This window comes from Pygoscelis adeliae, unplaced genomic scaffold (assembly GCF_000699105.1).
Source record: "Pygoscelis adeliae isolate BGI_AS28 unplaced genomic scaffold, ASM69910v1 Scaffold36, whole genome shotgun sequence".
NCBI lineage: Eukaryota > Metazoa > Chordata > Aves > Sphenisciformes > Spheniscidae > Pygoscelis > Pygoscelis adeliae.
In genome coordinates, this window is record NW_008824934.1 from 410,801 (window position 1) to 425,877 (window position 15,077).

General features: G+C 40.4%; 1 protein-coding gene across 4 annotated transcripts in view; it reads right to left on the reverse strand.

Moving 5' to 3' along the window:
* The window catches only part of GABRD (gamma-aminobutyric acid (GABA) A receptor, delta), a 19,793-nt gene extending 4,853 nt beyond the window's left edge, over window positions 1-14,940 (reverse strand). For 2 of the 4 annotated variants that reach the window (XM_009325136.1, XM_009325135.1), the window contains exons 1-5: window positions 14,341-14,940; window positions 4,755-4,867; window positions 4,102-4,169; window positions 2,980-3,200; window positions 2,076-2,158 (exon numbers count right to left, since the gene is read on the reverse strand). In XM_009325136.1, the coding sequence (XP_009323411.1) occupies window positions 2,076-2,158; window positions 2,980-3,200; window positions 4,102-4,169; window positions 4,755-4,867; window positions 14,341-14,408 (553 nt within the window). In that variant the 5' untranslated portion in view covers window positions 14,409-14,940. Of the gene's footprint in view, window positions 1-2,075; window positions 2,159-2,979; window positions 3,201-4,101; window positions 4,170-4,754; window positions 4,868-11,959; window positions 12,015-14,340 lie in introns of those variants that run through there. The other 2 variants (XM_009325137.1, XM_009325138.1) reach the window with 2 other exon arrangements.
* Between the last annotated feature and the right edge of the window lie 137 nt (window positions 14,941-15,077).

The following is a 15,077-nucleotide window of genomic DNA, read 5'->3' on the forward strand; positions in this document are numbered from 1 at the left end:
GACCATCCAGCCAATTCCTTATCCACTGAGTGGTCCACCCATCAAATCCATGTCTCTCCAATTTAGTGTATTCAATGCACTTCAGTGTCATGAGAAATATTCAAATTATCTCTCAAAAAGCTCATTTGCATACTCACTTCAAGTAGAGTTACTGTTACTGTAGCACTCAAACTAGCTTACTTACCCCTGGCACTGTGCTTGGATCTCAGAGTCAAAGCAATTTCTGTTTGTAAAAGAAAATAACTACTAAATCTAATCTATCTATGCCTATCCTACTGAAGACAGATCAGAGTGCAATTCTGTACTGCAAGTCTATCTCCAATTTCACACACTGATTTTATGAGATAGGTACTCTGTACCAGTCAGGCAGTGTCGGGGAAACAGATTTCCTTTGTCAAGGGTTCCCCCAGTGCCCTCAAAAAGTCTGTGTTCAGTTGGCTCTATATCTCCCTTTGCAAACCCTACAGTGCTTTTACAAATGGACACTGCATGAAAGTGAAGTATACAGCTGAATTGTTCATACGAATCCCCACTCTGGGAAACAACTCTTAGGACCTCCCGCAGGCTTAAAGTAGTTTAATCAGAAAACAATGCCTATGCAAACTGCCTGTGTTTTTCTGTCAGTTCTCCTCCTAACAACTTTTGAAATTCCTCAGTATTTTCAAACCAAAATGACAAAAAGGTAAAGGTTTCAAAGATGCTAGATTCTTGAAAGTTTTGTAAGAAATGGTGTGTAGAGAACAGAAAATCAGATTTGTGCATCCAGTTAGAGAACAGCAGTACAACTCAGACCCGTGTCCATTCTGAGATGCACCAGCTAGCTTGACAATCACCGTGTATATCAGCCTATTAATGACTGCAGTTTGGCATGGGTGGCAGCTGGAAGATAACTGCTAGGGAGAGGTGCAGGGCACCTGCAGGGGATATGCATGAGGGATTTATTTAATATGCAAATCCATAGGAAATCAATCTGTGCTGGGTTTGCTGTTAATGGACAACTTGCTACTAAACCATTCATTTGTTTAAAGAGGCTTTATTTCTACATGTTTGTTTCACTGAAATCAAAACCCTCAAATTCAATTAAAAAATTCAACCACCACCAAAACTCCCTGCAGAACTTGCTGGGAGAGAGAACTGATTGCTGGTTCACTGTCTGCTGCCTCTGCATTTGGTGATTACATAAGTGAAACTGTAGATTGCTATTTTTGACAGGATAAAATGGTATTGTGGTTAATTGCCTAGAAAACAAAGTCAGTACTAAAACAGAAAAAGAGAAACTTGCATCAACAGGCCAGTGAATCTGCTCAGACACTGCTATTCACAAATCTCTGGAACCCTCAGGACCTGTAGACTTCTTGATAGAAAAACCACAAAAGACTGGATTCATTGCCATTGATTCGGTGGCCCCTGCTTGTGTCAGTGGTGAATTTCATTCAAAAGTATTAATGCTCATGAGAATTACATGCTGATCAGAGATAAAATACAGGTTGGACAAAATATAAATTCATTCTTCACTCTCCTTTGTGAGTACAAATGAATTTAAGCCAATCCTTGCAGTATTCTGATTGATTTCTATTGCCCAGGGAAGCTAAACAGCTGTAAGAGTTAGTCACAATGGCATTCATTAAAAGAGGGAATTCTTTCTTTTTCCTGTTTTCTCATAAAGAAAAAATAGCACATCAAATTGTGCCTGTGGGCTTCTCTACTTATTCTCACTGGATTGGATGCAAACCTCAGTAATGCCAGTGACTGTCACAACTGCACTAGGTTTTACATGAAGCACAAACTTCCAGACATTTGTCAGCAGGACTGTAGGTTGTTCATCTTCACTAAATTAAATCCTATAGTTTTGAATTGGATCAGAGCTGAACTGGTATTGAAAAGTCCATAGTCTAAGGCCCAACACAGAGAATGAAAGGATTCATGTTTGTACCCTTTATTTCTAAATCCTAAGGCACCCCCTTACATCATTGACTAAAGCAGAATCATTCCAGCAAACTCCAGCAAGCTAAGTACCATATATGCAGGCTTTAAACAAAATACAGATTATATGAAACACTGTACTCAGCCCTTACAGCTCTCCAAATCCAACATGCATTCTTGCTCATCCATTGGATACTTGGAAAGGTCCATGTCACAGGCCACTGTTGAGGTAATCCTGTTCCAAGCAACGTGAACACCAGTTAGTTGCATTCAGATAAAGCCTTTTCCTCGGAACTCTAAGACTAAATGGAAAACTTTGAAACCTTAATACTAATACAGGAAACTATTTTCAAAATCCTATGGCTATTGTCTTTACCAAGTCTGTGGGAAACCCAAAGGTGGGGGGAAATTGAAGAAAGGTCAAATGACTTGTCTAATGTCAGAGGACGCTTCAGCTACTTCTGATGATAAAAAGGACTTTTCTGAGTCAAATCTACTCCCTTCCACTGTCCCCAAGATCACTACCAATACCTTAAGGGTGACTTTGGACTTACAATTTCAAAGGGGCACACTCATTAATTTTTAGAACATTACACAATTAACTTCAAATATAGTTACTGAGTTCTAGCAAGAACACTCTTCCAAAGTGAGGAAATACTACTTTCTCTGTTTGAAAGATGGGGAAGTTGAGCCTAAATCAGGCTCATAGTTCCCTTGGAAAATAGTGAAAGAGTGGAGAACGGAATCGTTGCTCTGTATTCAGCATCTCCTTGCCTGGTGACGAAATAGTTATGAGATGCTTATTTCCCATTAAGGACATCCTGAAAGCGATCAGTGATTACGCAGTGGAAAAGTGTTAGTGTTGCCAAAGATACCTTCCTGGCAGTGTAATCCTCGTAAAGCAAAGGGATCTCTGATAGGAGTCACCAGTACTTTCTTCTGCTTTTAATTAATAATTATTTTAGGAAATCATCCTAGGAAAACTGAGTGATTACTTTATAGTCTGTTCAGAAAGTTAATACATGATAGAGTACACTTGCACTCTTTCTCACTCACCTGATGCTGTATAAAATGACTCCATCTGGTTGGAGCCTGATAAGTTTGTTTTCCACAGTCACATCATGGAACCAGGCAGACTTGGCATTTACTATGAAAGTATCTGGCAACCAGAGCTTGTCCACAAACCGGCTGTCTAAGCCCAAAGTTTCATTGGTGTGGTTGTAAGACAGACGGTCATCTCGCCAGCTCTGGTGCAAAAATACCGTCATGGTATATTCCTATGACAAGAGAAATCCCAATTAAAAAGTTATGCTAAACAAACACAATGATAACGCCTTGGGACTTGGTAAAAAATCATTGTATTAGCCTAAAAATGTATTAACTGTTTCCTGTGCAAATTAGTATTTTTATACTCAGACAACCATAGAGCTGCCCAAGCATTTTTATTTCTGTCATATGCTTATACGATGGATAAAACCAAGATATCAAAAAGTGATTCAATGTCAGTGTTACATATAACATGTTGCAAGAGTTGCATATGTCTTAATGAAGGAAATCAGTTTATTTATCTCCACAAGTACAACTTTTGTTTTTGAAGGTTTTTTAAAACAAAACTAAAAAATCAGGTGATGTTATGTATCTGTAATGAAGTGAAAGGGTGGAGGGAAAGTCAAAGTTTTGGTTTTAAAATTAAATCTATTGTGTTTCAGAAATGCAGTTAATTCATGCCTATGCTAGTTTATGCGACTTGTAAGTTGTTATACTCCACTGCTTTACTGAAAGGTCTTTACACAAAAAGGAGGAGCCTCTCACAACCAATCGTGCACTTAGCTTCTTTTTGGAAGTATCTGTGGTGAAAAAGAATTTGAACAGAAGTTGGAGTTAATGCTTAAAATTAGGCTTTCTGTTAGTAAGTGCTGCACAGATCCAAACTTGCTAACTGTAGTAAGAAATCTCAGTGACTTATACATGGCTAGATTCTTGTAATTGCCAGTGTCTGCCAGAAGAGACTCTGCCTGTGTCTTAAAATACGTTTCTTCTTTGTAGTAGCTTCTTGCGGTAATTTCTCCACTCCAAATGTGTTGGGGATCAACTGTCTCTCTATTTAGTCAGTTTTCTGCACTTTCTGTCATTGCAGTACATACATTCACAACTTGGTAGGTTTAACTGATCACGTACCATGTTCACTTCTGAGATGTGGTCAATGCTGGCTACTTCAATTGCAAGAGCAACATTAACAGGAGGACCTGAGAAAAAATGTTTGAATGGGGTGATTTACATCATCATAGTACCTATAAAAATACAGATGACCCGAGACTGTTAAACCTTTCATACAGAGTGAATTCATAAAACTGTTTTCCATGATAAAGTACACTTTCCAAGTAAATCGACCTCAGGGCAAAGAGATTTAAATCTTTTACAGATTGTGTCCTCAATTTCCAACAGAATACCTCGCTTCAGTGATAAAGGACATGAGATACAATCACAACTACTGAAAATTATGGAGACCCTTCTGGAAACTACATCATCTAGTTTCAGACAGCATGACTTCAAGCAAATGCAGAAATTATCACCACTTAATGTAATCCAAAATTCCTTCAACTGAGAAATCAGTGATTTAAGAACTGTATCAGCAAGAAGGCTCTGTTGCTAATTCTGTTGTACAGTCTGTCTTTTTTCAAGATCAAACAACTTGTTGATTGTTACTATTTCCAGTATCCAAGTAATAGGCAACCACAACCTTTTAATCATGTAGAGGATGAGGTTCACATAAACATCAGAGGGTAGAAGGATTGTAAGAAACAAAAGAGACATTACTCTCAAAGTCTCACCTCCAATCCCAGGCCTGAAATTACGTGCATACCCTTTCATTAAATCATCCAGGTTGGGTAACCAGGATATTTCGATGTTGGAACCTATGTAATCTCCGATGTCATTCATAGCTCTAGGTAAAGAGAATAAGTATCTTTTAAAACTTGGCCATGTTTACAAACAGAAAAATAACAGAAAATGGAAGACATTGAATTCTTTTACACCAGAGACCACCTGGAGTATAATCAGTTATATTGATAATTTAGTGGAAAAACACTGTATATAGATAGGAAAACCATTTCAGATACTTCTGTTTAAATCAAAACATATTTCAGGCAAGACTATGGCCTCTTTCTGAAATACAAGCACATACTTTTTTAAGGTTTTTTCTTTTCCAAAAAAAAAGTAGGAAAAAAAAAGATTTAAATATGTAAAGAAAGCATGAGGGAAACCAAGATACTTTGTATACTGCATAAAATGCATCTGTGGATGCTGAAATGCAGCTATCTGGGTAGCAGGACACAGCAGCTGTGACAGCTCCTAGTACCACTATGGAACAGCTGAGATCAAGAAGGCTGGTATATTGTCAAATATGATGGGAAAACAGTAAAAATTACACGGCTGGAATTTGGATTTTGGGGGCCATAATAATGGCCCCCAAAAGTACCATTGGGCCTCAGAAATATGAAAAGCAATGCTAATAGAAGGTGTACAAACACCTGAAAACTGCAAAGATACAGTCAAAAAGGAGATCTTGCTTAAAAAGTGACCAGCTGAAAGCACGGAAGCACCAAAGGGGGCATCCCCACGGCCCTGACCCGGCACGGAGCTGCCTGTAGGCCAGACTCAAACCTCGTCGGGAGCAGGCTGTGGTGCTGGAACTCGGGAGGTGCTGTCCATGGCGCCCAAAAGCCCCAGTAGTTCTCCCTTGTTCTGAGCCAAAGAGGTAGCTGTCTACAGTCCAGGCGACTCAGGTGCCTCCAGAAACCTCAAGAGGGGCCCATGGTTCTGCACTGCGAAGAGCTGCCCATAGTGGTGAGCCTGAAGGATTTGACCATTGTCCTGGAACCTGAGGTGTGCTCCATGATCCTAGAAATGCAGGGGCAAGAGCCCTGACTATGGTTCTGGATTTGGGGCCATTCCTGTCCATGGTCTTGAGCAGTAAGTGAGGTCTCTATAGCACTGAAATGTCTCTGTCCCGCAGGTGCCCCAGAGTTTTGGGCATATAGCGATGGTTCCACCATGCCGGGAGGGCTCCAGCTCACCTGCTTGTGCTGTTTTGCACTTGCCAGCATCAGGCAGCGTGGGTGTTTGGCCATCTGTCCTCAGGTCAGGAGTGTGGGATGCCACAATGCATGCATCCTTTTGTAATCACTCTTGGGACCCGAGTGAGCCACCAAACAGGCAGTAGGTTTTGTTTGGGAGGTAATACGTTGCTGTCAGATTTATGCAGCATGCCACAGTCCCCCTCCCAGAAATAAGGCTCCATCTCTCAGGTGCTAGGCATATGCTTCTTTCTGATCCAGTGATGCTCCTTGAAGACATTAGCACCGTTTCTTGTTGCCATTTTCCACCACCTGGCAGATGCCAGCCCCTCAACCCTCCTGGTACAAGGAGTTAGGTGGATATTCCATAATCTCCTATAAACAAAGGCAAGCTTATATTGTCTTCATTAACTATTTAAACTGAACTAGCAGACTTCATTTGAAGCAGATCTGTGCCTCCTCACACAATTCCTCTTGCCAGCACTGTGACTGACATGACAGGAATAGATAAATGAAGGACTGTGACAACGTCTACCACAACTATTTGCAAAGAGAAAATTTGCCAGTGGTTTGAGAGGGCCTGTATCTGAATGCAAGTACTATATCAAAACAGTCTGAGCACTGGCTTAGCATCTTCCACTGAGTCCAGCAATAAATACGGCATTTGAGAGATATATATCACTAGTAACAGAAGAGAAACCCGTTAAACAGCGATGAAAGGCTGTAGAGTGATACACCATAAACATATTCTGCCTTGGTACTTACATAACTTTCTTAGAGTGTTCATGCGACATTGACCCACATAAAGCACATGTTTTTTCTCTCCAAAATATGCCAGTCTGGGCATTCAGCTCAGCACATGCAGTTACTGCTAGCGCAGTAGCAGAGTATCTTACAATAACCAACTCTTCTTCTCACAGGGGACTGAAGGAAAAATCTTTGATTGCCCATGTCATAAAGTTCTTGCCCCACATGTATGGAGTCGATTATATAAGGAAGGAGTTCTGGGATTACAATGTATAAATGTAAGTTCTGAGCAGCAGAGACACTGAAAACTTGCATTAACGGAGCTGTCAAAGCTTAAGTGACCTTAAAGCATAGGGACGCTGCTCCAAAGTGAAATGTCATTAGTTCACAGCAGAATATTAAAATTGGGGATATATAGTAAATTGCATTTATAATGTTTCCTTGCCATGAGCACACTGCTCTATGTTCATCTCAAATGACTATCTCGGATATTTCTCAGGTTCCTATATCTCTTCTAAGTAAGGATCTTGGAAGACTCAGAGCCATATTTTCAGCTACATAAATTGGAATAACATAATTGGTTTAGACAAGGGCTTTGAAGATTTATAACAGATGTTGACAGAGTTTTTCCCTTCTTTATTGGGTCTCATCAACTATATAAACACTGCTTTCCATCAGACTGCTGTTTCCTGTGTGCTGGTCTTTCAAATCATCCAACTGTCAGTATTTACTTAAATGAAATTATAGTTTTGTAATATTTGGCAAGATCCAGATGCTAAGGTCTGGCTTTCTTCTGCAATACCATCAAACATTGCAGTTCAGAAACTCTTTCATTTATTTTCTTTTACATTCACTACCCTATTTCTGGAAATACTAAGGCTATCAGTTAATACAGAAAACAAGTAATTTTTTTAATTAAGGCCTTGGGAGATTAGAGAATATGAGACTATGTTGAAAGTATTTTGTTTAAAACTGTACTTATTTGTAACGTGTAAGTCTCAGCCATAGATACGTAGTGGTATTCCTAATCAGTAAAATATCTGAGCTCCTTTTATAGGTAAAGAATGATACTTTAAGTCTTTCCGTAATTAGAGTAAATAACTAGAATACGCTTGAATTAATATATCTGCCTAAAGTCTCTTTGCCTTTTCAGTAGAAGATGGTGCTTTTCGACTCCTGTTGCTAAAACTGCAGCCAAGTTCTGTAAAGTGTTTTGAAAACAATAATCCAGTCAAAAGGTGACTGCACCGTCATGACGTATCTTGCATGCCCGATCTGTGAGGATGGGAGAATCTAGCTTATGCTTCCTACATTCACAATAGTACGAAAGTACTAAGTACAAGTCATTGTAAAATTAGAATACTATGTATATTTATGAGTACTCAACCTGAGAAAAACAATAAAACCAAATTCTGCTGCTCCCCTTTCACAATAGGTATTGCTACTTGCGTGCATCGAGTACTCATCCCCAGATAACTGACTTATAATTAGTCACTTGCTATAAAAGAAGTAATGTCACTATAAGAACTGCCAGGAGCCCCATCTTCTTTGAAAAAGCATTTATGCAGCAGTTATCCTGTGTCAGTATTCTATTTTAATGGCATTAAGGAGAGCCACAGAGCTAAAAGGAAGTTAAAATGACAAAAGTTGGGTTAAAAACTGTGGGCTGTAGCTTGCCATGTGTTTTAAGCAGATTACAATCTAGAGGGAGTTTTACTTAAATATCCATGACACAATTAAAATCAATCTTGTTTCTATTATTAATAAAGCCTTAGGGTCAGATCATCAGTGTAACAAATGTGTTGAAGTTAGTGGAGCTATATGCACTTAATACCAGTGGGGGGTTATTAAAGTATTACAGCTGAAATAATTTTATGGCTAGATTTACTTTGTTGATGTTTATACTACTGGTTCATTTTTAAATTTCTTTGAAATGGGTAACAAAATCACTCTTACTCAGTTAGTGCCATTCTCACACACTAGCATGGTGCTCACAGAATGGCTCCTAGATACTCACAGAGGATACGTGAATCAGAATAACCTACAGTTTCATTTACAGTTATCACTGACTTACCAAAAGCTTTTGCTAATATTAGGCTTTTTTCATGCAGATGATTAAGGGACTAGAGCACGTCTCATACGAGGAAAAGCTGAGACTGTTTAGCCTGGAGAAGAGAAGGCTCAGGGGGGATCTTACCAATGTGTATAAATACAGGAAGGGAGGGTATAAAGAAGGCAGAGCCAGGCTCTTTTCAGTGGTGCCCAGTGACAGGACCAGAGGCAATGGGCACAAACTGAAACACAGGAGGTTCTGCTTGAACATCAGGAAAACACTTTTTCACTGTGAGGGTGACTGAGCACTGGGACAGGTTGCTGAGAGAGGTTGTGGTCTCCCTGCTTGGCGATATTTAAATGTCATCTGAACATGGTCCGGGGCAAGCAGCTCTGGGTGGCCCTGCTTGAGCTTGGGGTTGGACCAGATGACCTCCGGAGGTCCTTTCCGACCTTAACCATTCTGCGAACCTATATTTTACCTTTAAACTACCCAGTGATCACTTTAAACAGCCATATTCTTCAAATTACATTTTGTCAGACTGACATGGCAGCTGATGGAGCAAGGGAAATAATACAGACATAAGAACTAATGTAGCAGGGGCTGTATGCTTGGGTGTATGATTCAGCATGGTATAAATGAGTCCAAGTTCTGCTTGTATCAGTCCGATATGTGCTCTTTAGGTCGAAAGTCGTCCCAGGTCCTCCAGCATAGTAGAAATCTCCTATTCCCCTTTTTTGTCTGTCAAGAATATTGAGGGAGAGGAGAAATAACAAACTCAAAAATATTATTCTATCTATAATATTTTCATTTCTTTTTTATCTGGTGAAGACAAAAGTGTGAATATTAGCAGATAGTATAGCGGTCCTCAGTCAAAAATGATGACTTTGGAAAGCAGAGCTTTCTTTTCATGGCACTTTACAGGCCAGTTTGTGATATCTTCTTTGAGCCATTCCTCTAGACTCCTGTACATCAGATCCAGTGCTTTAAAGTTACATGAAGGACAGTGGGAGAATTTCATTCATCCTTGATAAGCAGTTGGGATTATATATGGCCTAAAATATTATTCATTTATTGTACCTGAAAGAGGAAGACCAGCATAGAAAAGACACATTGGAAGGGATTAACTTTTCATAGTGTAAGCATTAAAGATGAAAAGAAAGGAAACTACTATTAGTTGATTCAGCAACTTCACTTCCTGACGTAAGCTGCTGTAAAGCTTGTTTTAGTAAGAAAAGGACTTTGTAAAATTAAGCTATTGATTTGTAAAATTCAAGGGGCATAACAGCTCATCAAAAATCTTACCTTTACTTTGCACCAGGCCAGAGTGGGGTGCCTAGCTGACTGAATGGCAACATAGTCATGTGTACTAATATCACTCTGGAAGTCATTCCCAAATCTAAAGCTGAAAAAGATGGGTTTTCATCCACACTCTGACTCTGTACACATCTCATTTCAAGCAGATATTCTGGAGAATATATTTGCATCTGACCATATCTGGAGTTTAAGCATTGCGAGAGCTTCAACAGAGCTCGTTGTTAGCAGTAGAAAACAGATTACTGCTGTTTAAACTATTAAAAGAACAGTTAGTTCTCTTGCACGCTAGACAAAGGGGAGAGGAAATCACCATTGATAAACCTGGCAAAACTATGAAGTTCTTCTTTGCCTAACAAAACTGTCCTTGACACAGGTTAGGGAAAGCAACTCCAAGCATGAATCTCACATGACAAAGAAATGCATCTCTTTCAGAGCTAAGTACTATCAGTTCTAGAATAAAAAGTACATATATCCCCAAATCCTTTCTATCCAAGCTGACATCTTTCTCCCAGCTGCTACAGGACCATTGCATTCTACTAATGTGGAGTGATCTGGAGGAGAAGCATCAATCAACTTGGACAGCATATCTTTAAAGGGCTTGTCAGGCAAGTGAGGTATTAGCCTGTCTTCAGTATCTTCCAGAGCACTGCTTGAAAATGGTTGCTAGAAATCTATCAATATTACTTGAAAAAATCTGGTAAGTATTTAAATTACACCAAGGAAAGAGGCAATCTATATGTTATGTGTGAATGAGTGCACTACAGCAGCTGAACAAGAGATAACATTAGCCATATTATTTTTGCACAGCAGTGCAAAAAGCTCAGCAGCATCTTTAAGTCAGTGGCCAATGAGATACTGATTTTAGGTCACACTTGTAGGGAGAATGCGCTAACCTTTTGACAAACATGTATAGCAGTAAGATGTGGAAAACCACTTTTTGCATCTCCTGTTTCTTCTTTAAATCTGCTAACCTGATGCTTTTTGGGACTGTGACATAGTTGTTACAGCAATCTTTTAACCTGGTAGATGGAAATACCAGTTTGGCTGATACTGAGGACTGGGATGGAGTACATTTCATTTCCTTTGAGATAAGCTCTTGGGGGCAAATGTCCCAGATGTCATTGCCACTCAAGAAAACTTTTTCTTGGAAAAAAGACAAGGAATATCGTGCAAGGTCAGTGAACAATCTGGCCTGTGTCAAACTCCAGGATTATCCAGAGCAGTATGTGTATCCTTCCCATCTGCCATTCCTGACTCTGAGAGCTCACTGTAAATACATTTTGTATTTTGAAATGTAATAGAAAAAGCATTAGGCTTAATTCATGGCAACCTTTTGATCATCAAAGCCCTTATTTCCTCTCTGTGAGTTTTAAGCTACAGAAAATGGACCACACTTTGCATATATTCACATGTTAAAGCTGCTCTGTTTCCATGAATAGAAGTAAAAGGCTGAGGGAAACACGCAACAGAAAGACAATTCTATGCAAATGTATAAAAGTCGTGTAACATAGTAGAATCTTAAATATAAAAGATACACCTATTTTTAATTAGAGAATTAAAATCTCTTTCAGTAAAAGTGCAGACATACATCCCAAAACTCCTATCAATAGTACTCTTGCCCCGCGCAAATGAAGAAATATTTCACTAAGTGTGTTTCAGTAGATGATCTCATTCACTATGACACATTTATTATTGCAGCATCCACAGCATATCAAACTCTGATAAAATAGTGGAAGCTACATTCTTTGCCCCAAAGAGCTGTCAATCATATAAACGCCAAATTTCTTGCCACTAATCACTGTCTCAAGCAGACCACAAAATACTACTTTTTAAAAATGTTTACCTGAAAACAGCACTGGCATAAGTAGGATGTGCTGACTTAGGTTGAATTTGGCTCATTCACTTCAGTCAAATAGCACACATGACAGAGAAATTGCTTCAATTACAGCCCTCTAAAGCACCATATTCAAAAATGCTGTGAGGAAGCAGGCTACATGTATTCCCCACTTCCCTCCTCTGCCAAACCTTAACATTACTTTAATAGGTCGTTTTGCCTTTGGGAAGTCTTATGTCGTATCACTGAGTTCAGAACTCGCTGAAATAGTCTTCCTTTTTTGAATATGTGTTTGCTTACACCTGTCAATATACAGTCCATAGAACTCACAAGCAGAGAACTTAGTGGTTTTGGATGGCCTCTGTCACCATAACCATGAATCACATTACATTTAGAAAACAAAATTGGAGCAACAAAATACAGCTATTGGCAGTTTTGCCCATTATTACAAACCCACAGTATTAATAAAATACTGCTCGTCATAAAAGCATCTTTTACCAAAAATAATTATATGTAATATCATATTACAAAACTCCAAGGAAGAACAATAAGGAAGTTAATGTGCTTCTTGGGCCCTTAAAAGGGGAATTATTTCACAGGTCGTTTATGTGTGAGTAATTTTACTGATGCAAGAATAAAATTTTGCTTTAGTTCTGTTTAACTCATCAAAAGTACACATGTAAGCAAGGTTACGCAGTTTTTACAAGATCAAATAATGTTCTGCCATAGCCATGCTAAATCCTGACTCTTCAGAAAACTGTTGTACTAAACAAAGCAGTTTTCTTTGACCACTGAATGTCTTACACTTTGGCATATTTGGAAAACTACTACAGACTGAACAATTGGAATTTCACAAGCTAGAATTTGCCCTGCCTTCCTCTCCGCCACGAGTATATATATTTCTAACAAGCAACTCATCACTGTTGTGTAACTGGAGGAAGAAAGTCAAGTAACTAGGTAATTAATCCAAATACAAAATAATTTATCCAACAAATTGAGGTTGCACATATCCTGGCAGTTGCTGTGCCTAGAAACAGACCTTGAAGACGGAGGCTGAGAAGGCTGACTTTTCATTAAAATTCTTTTTTTTCTTCTTGTATACTCAAACACCACTTTTCAACCAAAATACTTAATGCTAGCCCAAGTGCAGAGAGAGAAACAGGATCATTGAAATTATGGGCAAGATCTTGATGCCCTTAGGTCATAAGCAGTATTTTCTCTGCCTTCACTGGAATACTGGATTGCTTCAGAGCATGAGCGTGTCAGGATCTGACCCTGGGTAACAGATTCAAGGTCATAGGATAAATCATTATTTCAGTCCTGAATAAGAGCAGTTGACTTGACACTTCCTCTAATGCAAGATCTTTTTCCTTCCCAGTGAAAAAATCAGATCTCACTAATTAATTCCAAAAACTGTAACAGCAATGTTATGTCTTACTACAATTATCACTTTGCTTCTTATACTCCTCTGAAGCTATTAATAATGTCTATAAAGTAGAAATAGGAAGACCCCTTTAATACCACAGCCGTCTCTGCTCTGGATGATGTAGGCATGTTTTTACATGCAGCAAGTTCTTTTTTACTCCCCCTTCTGTTTTCATTGCGTAATCATGGCAAGCTTTCTCCACATACAGCCTCCAGATCTGTAGAGCATATATAGAGAACGTAGCTGATTGCCTAGCTAACACCTTCTGAATAAATGTGACTGAGAAGTGCAAACATGTATCTTCACAATTTATAATTTTAAGAAATGGTTGGCGTTCTTCAAACGTTTTTTCTAAGATCTCTGCCAGTCTCTTCCTCTTATCTCAAGTTCAGGAGACTTATTGAACCCGTTAGAAAGGAATGTCTGTATTTCGGGGTTTTTAATTGTGCCTGTGGAGGCCCTAAGCAAAGATGTTCGGTTAGTACCCCACTGGTTGTGCTGGGTTTTATGGAAGAGTTTCATGTTCAAGCAGGCCCCCTACAGAGCTGTTTAAGGGGATGAGGCTGCACTGGGATGTGCAGTGCCATTACATAAAGTGATTGCCCCCAATTTAGAGTAGGTGCCCTCGGGAAAAGGCTTCCACAGGCATCCTGTTTAAAACGCACCCCTTGATAAACCCAAGAAACTGCTGCTCCGTTGGCAGAAGTGCATCCTTTGCTAGAAGCACAGAAGGAGAAGGGAAAAAAAAAAAAAAGACGGAGCACATTGAGGAAACTCTTCAGTCAAGATCCCTTTTGCAAGGGATCTGAACACTCACTCAGAGCAGTTGTAGCCCTTAAGAGGAGAGCATCCCTGGGCAAAAGTGGAGTGGGAGCTACCACCAGACCTGGCATTTTTCACCCCAGCCACACCACAAGAACGGCTGTCTAAGGCCAGTCTAAGAAAGGATAAGGCGTTTTCTTACCTGATACACCTGTGCTGTTGGGTGCACAGTAGAACCAAGGCAGGAAAAACCCAGGTAAGAAATTCCATTTTACTCCCATTTATTAGACAGTGGCAAACAAAACCCAGGTTCCCTGGCTCTCTTGGCTGCTCCAAAGCTCCGGTAGTGTTGCCATCCTTGCTTGCTGTGGTAAGTTGAGGCTGAGTTTAAAGCAATGTATTGTTGCTCAGCAGCAGCAGCCCCCACAGTCTCTACAGTGCCCGGAGGCCATGCGGGCAGCCAGAAATAGGGAGCAGGTAGCAGGGCAGCTCTCCTCCTCTGCGGGGTGGCACCTCGCTGTGCTCCGCCGGCTCACTCCCACCCGGCTCCGCTGCCCTGCTTTGGCATTCCTCCTCTGCCGCTTTCGAAAGCGCCTGGCTCTTCCTCCGGCCGGTCTTCCCGGGTGCGAGGCTGGTTGCCGAAAATAACCTCCGAAATGATAGATTAATCCCACCGAGCGCGGGGGGGAGCAAACTAAAAGCGCTCCGGAGGTACTGGACATGTCCTGTGCAAATAATCACAGGGAGGAGGAGGGAGATGCAGCCCGAGCTTAGGGCAAAGGCGGCTCAGCCATAGAGCGCCGGCAGCCCGGAGCGAGCTCGGAGCGAGGCGAAGGGCAGGTTTACTGGGCTCGGAAAGGGGCATGTGAACCGCAGGAGCCGAGTGGCGTTGCGCGCTGGCAGCACGCCGCCACCTCCCCCCGCCCCCCCGTTCCTCCC